The sequence below is a fragment of the Gobius niger genome (genome assembly GCF_951799975.1).
Source record: "Gobius niger genome assembly, chromosome: 3".
NCBI lineage: Eukaryota > Metazoa > Chordata > Actinopteri > Gobiiformes > Gobiidae > Gobius > Gobius niger.
Genome location: NC_136854.1, coordinates 14,095,779 through 14,101,778, shown reverse-complemented (window position 1 = coordinate 14,101,778; position 6,000 = coordinate 14,095,779). Strand labels below are relative to the sequence as shown.

Here is a 6,000-nt window from a genome sequence, read left to right as displayed (position 1 = left end):
TTTTTCATTGCCTTGTTGTCATGTTTTTGTTGCTCTTTTGTTGCATTTATCGCGCTTTTTTTCAAGGAGTTTTTAGATTTGGGTAAAGCCAAAGTGGAGAAAATGTGGTCGGTTCAGGTGGGGGTTAAGGGGAGACACGGAAGCCAAAACTCGACAAATGAAGTCTCTAATATTCAATATATGTTTTATGTGGGAAATTATACCTTGAAGGTCAATATTCTCAAAACGCCATTTTCTCACATGGTGGTGACCCACTTAAAGGGGCTAGATGCAAGTTGGCCATTTTATGCTCACTACTGCCACCTCAGGTCATACGTGTAACTGCAGCTTCTATATTAAAGGGATGTTTCAGGATTTTTGACATAGGGCCTCATTTCCTAGTTATCCAGAGTGTTGCTGATTTTTGGAGATATTTTTTTTGTAGTTCATGCAGTTCTTATATTTGAAGAGTTTCGTGGCGCTAGGCTAATGCAAGGCTAGTGCATTTCTATGGTATCAGCTAGCCTGCATTAAAAACAGTCTGACGCACTCCACAGAGCACCTGAGGCAAATCACTTATAACACCAGACTAACCATATAAATGTCTCCAGAAATCAACAAAGCTCTGGATAACTAGGAAATGAGGCCCTATGTCAAAAATCCTGAAATAGCTCGTGCATGACGGCAATTCGGACCCAAAGTAACAAGTTTCTGAGTGACAGAGCAGGACTTTAGAGGCAGTTGAACAGGTCTGAGCTCATTCTACACATTAGGACATTGTTGGAACATGTAGGGGGAGGAAAATACATAATTTTAACAGTTTTAAACTCTGTATAGTCCCTTTAACCTCGTTCCCCCGTCTTAACCAAGTGCATTTTCTCCAGTTCAGCTTTACCCAGATCCATAAGGTTGCCGCATACAGGCCAGTGCCTCAAATGAAAGCCTGAGACTGACAAAACTCATCTAAATGTAGCTTTTTCCTCGTGTTGTTGCTGCGTCGTCGTCACTTTTTCCCATTTTTTCCCCATCGCTTTTTGGATGCGTTTTAGTCACACATTTTTACCACATTTTCATTACTTTTCGTCACATTTTTGCCGCTCTTTTGTGTCATCTTCATCCTTGTTTTCGTCATGTTTTTGTTGCTATTTTAACACTTTTTTCAAGAAGCTTTTATATTTTTATAAGGTGGGGGTTAAGAGGTTAAATTAGCATCTGTATGTGGTAGACTGGTTTATTTTAAAAACCAAACTTGATCTCCAAAATTCCCTCTGAAAACATCTTCGTATGTGTCTATTATGTAAACTAAACCAAGCCATTCATTTGAACTTGCCCTTTTGATTATTTACATTTTGTTGCCACAAATTAACTTTTTATTGTTATTATTTTGTGTGTTTCACAATTTTGCACATACAATCATGGAATTCAGCTTCTAAATCACCATGTAATGCTACACTGTGACAAATGGACGCCCCAAAAGCTTCAGAGGTTCATAAACAACCACCTGAGCAAAGATAACCTATAACACACAAACCAAGGATCGCTCACAACAGATCTGACTTCTGTCAAGAGGAGAAGGCGGACTACATACAGCTACAGAACAGGTGACGATTCCACAGCCTCACATATTAAAGCAATACTTGTTTACGTTAATAAATCCTTTCCGAAGTCCCTCTGGGGGTAATACAAGTGTGAATGGGATGATTGGAGGGTCTTTCATCTCCCCCGGTGTCTCTGGCCAGAAAACCATGTTTGCAACTTTCCCTGCTCCGGGTCAGAGGCCCCAATACACACTAATGGAATCACGACGAAGAAGCTAACAGGCTAACGGGCAAAGCTAACTGCGGGCTAGCCCCATTTAAAAATTATTTACGGCCAAGTTAGAGTGAAAAAAATATCTCCATTGTGTGATTGTATGCACAATATCCCTCTGTGTCTTTTCTGTCAGCGCAGTATTTACTCTCACAGACAATTTAATGAGTAAAAAAACGCAACATGCAATGACACCTGGAGTGGCACTTATGGCCTCTAGGGGCATGAGTTTTAACATTTATACTTTCCCACGACTTACCAACTAATATCTCATCTTACCAAAGTGTCAGTAGTGAAAAATAAATTGCATTTGTTAACCTCTTCAGCACATTTCTCCAGTTCAGTTTTACCCAAATCTAAAAGCTTCTCGGCTGGAGCTTACAGCCTACAGGACAGTGTAGCGCCTCATTTGAAAGCTTAGGCCAACAAAACTGATTGTAATTCAAATTATTAGTTGCAGTCTAAATTCATTTTTGACTTTCCTAACATGTTTCAAACCTCCCAGTTCTTAACAAGGATGCATTCATTTTCACAATTTGCAAGGTCACTGTTCAGGGTAAATCTCACAGAAATGCTCTAAAACTAGACTGCGACTATTATTTTATTGACCTTTATTTAACCAGGATAGTCCCACTGAGATTAATCTCTTTTTCAGTTATTAATGTGATTAGATGCGCATCAGACTTTACAGTAGGGCAGGACATATTTTGTTACACTAGTAAAAACTAAAATCAGGTGCAGAGCCTTTAACATTTGAGACAAGAGTGAAAAGAATCCTGTGCATTTCAGAATCAAAGCAGTACAAGGTTTAACTGGTTTTATTATTTTACATGGAAAATCCTTAATATTTTTTCTTTAATGACAAATGTTTCTCGTTCTACTGCATTGTCAAAGACTTTCCATTGTCCACCCCATTACAACTCTAATCACTAACTGTCCTAACTGTTCCATAGCTAACTGGATGTTGTTCTTCCTTTATCCTGAGTACATAACCCGCTCTCTCCAGCGAGTGCACCCCCTTTAGAAGTCAAAACAGCATATGATTAGATTTCACGCTCTTTTCTCTTTAAACCAGCCTGATAAGATGAGCGGAGGGAGCGGCGATGGGCGCGTGTGCGTGTGTAAAGACCCTCCAGCGTGTCTTAGCACAGGTCCCATTAGCGGGCCCAGCCCTCCCGCGTTGCCCGGCGATAAGGTCAACACAATCTGTTTGGACAATGAGGCGCACAAATATTCCAATATTTGTCCTGGAAGCCGGCTCATGTGATACAGACGCAGCGGGACGTGGAGACAGTATAAATGCACACGCACGGTCCATCAGAGAGACGGCGCCCGCACCACTGGAAACACCAGGTAATGTCACTTTCATTTTCTTATTACAACTACATTTGATCTGTGTGACCTGCCTTTTGTCCACATTTATATGATTATTTACACAACAAAAAGACATATTTAATCCAAGATTACAAATATTTCATCACATACCTGTCATGTGCATGTGCTCTCACTATTTAACAATTCAGCCTGGGCTGCCTGTGCAAATCAATCTTATTATATGTGGACATGTCATGCCTCATTTGAAAGCTCAGTATCTAATTGGAGGACTGCACTGTCAGAGATGCTGGGATGTTGGAAGCAGATTTATAAGCTTTATTTCTAGCTTATTGGTTTGACCTGGGGCATCTTCTGCTTCCTGGTTGGACTGTCAGCTTCAGAATCAAAAAATTGAGCATGAACTTTTATATCATGTAGAATATTTTCTAAAATGAATAGATATTTAAAAATGTTTACTTTATATCCTGAAACAGAGAGGCTCTACTTATGAAAGATATTGTAATACATGTGCATCAGTAAAGCTGCATGTAGCTGTTGCAGACTTGGTTTGTGCCTACTGTTAGATAGAGAGAGATGAATACTTTATTAATCTCCAATTGGGGAAATTCAGGTGTTCAGCAGCAGACAGTGTTTGCCGTCCATCCAGAGCCAAGCATTCACTTTATAATACAGCACAAACATCAGTAAGAATAAGCTACGATTAATAGTAGTAAAAGTGCACATTAATGAGGTTCATTGTACAGTGTCTCTCAGTACCTCTCAGTATTTGGGAGGGAAACAGTCACTGCGATCACAGTGCTGTGTATGAGGTTGCTGCTGTTTTTGAGGATGGCCTGCGACATTTTGTCCACCAGTTCACAAGCACAGTTCAGTTTGATGCAGGATAATCTTTCCTAATGGTGCAATGTGCTCATTCAGGCGATAAAAAAAATAAGTATAGAAACATGGACATCGTTCAGACGAGGTATGAGAGGTCCAGGAGTGATAAAACATTTAGAATTTTTGGCCGTTTAACTTGTTTTTTCTGGTTCTCTTCTGCAGACAATGGCTTTGTTTTTTTTACATTCAGCCACAAATTGGCCATTAACACTACAGTGAGTGTAACTGTTCTATCTTTGGCTATTTAAAGCCACATTTTGCAACATTTCATTCAATAAATAGGGTAAAGATACAAATATTCATTTCATTTCAGATATTTTTGTAGATATGAACAAAAAATGTGTGTTAGTCAGGTTTCGTCAGATCTCACTAACGTAGCTGGAAGCGGGATGTCTCCAGCTCGTCTCCATGGAGATGTCGACAAAAAGGCAGCCAAATATGAGATTTAGAAAGATCAGGTACTCGTGCAAATCCATTCTTTGATTACCCACTACAAAACTAGTCTGGTCGGTGTCTAGTCAATAGGAGTTTTGTATGGATGGAAACAATATAGTTGAAAATGTTTCCCTGTGTGCCAATCTTTATCAGAAAAGGGTCAGTGCTTTGACTACATTTGGTTGGTGACGCTTATGACATGGTCTGCAACATTGTGGATTTAAAAAAAAGCTTATATAGTATAATATAGTTTTTTGTCGACATATGAGCTACTGTCTATTAAATCCCTTTTCTCCCTCCTCCATTATGTGCAGAACACATCATGGCGACAGGCGTGATCCGCAGTTTTCTGGTCCAGCCTCCGGGATACTTCCCCTTGATGTTCCAGCCCTCTCCTCAAACAGACCCGGACGAAGATCAGTCGCCTCATCATCACGAAGAGGAGCGCAGTGAGGAAGAGGAAGAGGAGGAGGTGTTCTTTGACCCCGCCCCCACCGGCCTGGACGTGACCAAGCAGCTGCTCCGGTTCGCCGATCTCATCAGCCGTGACATCCAGCACTATTTCGGCCGCGGCTCCGGGGACCAAGACGCCTGCGACATCTACGACGACTCGGTCTCCTTGACGACCAGCGGGCGTCTGCGTTACTATGACGACCTGCTTAAAATAGCCAAAGGGGGGAACGCGGAGACCCGTGAAGATGGGCAGACGGTCACAGAGTGCGGCGACAGTTTGGGTCCCCTGGCTGAGCTGTTCCAGCAGAAGGGTGCGACTGCAGGGCGGCCCATGGTCAAGAGAGCCCTGCCTCTGAGCTTCTGGACAGAGCCCCTCTCAGGCCTGGATCCTGACAGCGAGGCCACACAACCAGACCCAGCACTCTCCCCGCACGCGCACCACTTAGTCGGGACACCCATGGACTTCAGTGACCTGCTGGCCTTCTGGGACAGCCACACTGAGCTCCCCCAGGCTCTGACTGACACCTCTCACATGCAGCACTGAGGAACTGGCTAACAGACTATAGAGCTCGGGATAACCACAGACCCACCATTTCACAAAACAATGTCCACAGACGGTCATTAGATAAAAGAACCACCAAAGAACCAAAGACTGCATAGTCTATACATCGAACACACTGTAGGGTCCAAATGCTTGTCCAATGTATTTTTAAGTTTTGATTTATTGTTTTGCATTGTCCCCAAAATGTACAAATTTGCCGACACAATCTCAAGCTCTATTGTACTTACAGACCTTGTAAACACTTGGACACTCAAGGGTCATTGTACATAAAACACTTTTGTATTTTTAGATGTTCATTCTTTTATGTATGTATTGACGTTGTTGGATTTTGCTCAACAAATAACAACAAATAACAAGCTGAAGATGTTTTTATAGCTGAAAGCCCAAACACTTTTTAACTTTTTCTGTCAGTAATGTTAACAACGTCTTGTTAGCAGTTAGCATGTCAACTGTGTAAACAAACTACAACGACAGCTAAATCACTGACTCCAGCAGATTGACTGACTGCTTTTCTTTGTTTAGTTGATGTTTGATGTGGACAGTATATT

General features: G+C 41.6%; 1 protein-coding gene across 1 annotated transcript; it reads left to right on the top strand.

The window, feature by feature from the left end:
* Positions 1–4,759: 4,759 nt before the first annotated feature.
* percc1 (proline and glutamate rich with coiled coil 1) lies at positions 4,760–5,434 on the top strand (the record flags this gene model as incomplete). The annotated part of the gene is made up of 1 exon (XM_079553638.1): positions 4,760–5,434. One exon carries the CDS (start codon positions 4,760–4,762, stop codon positions 5,432–5,434), a length of 675 nt encoding a protein of 224 aa, XP_079409764.1.
* Between the last annotated feature and the right edge of the window lie 566 nt (positions 5,435–6,000).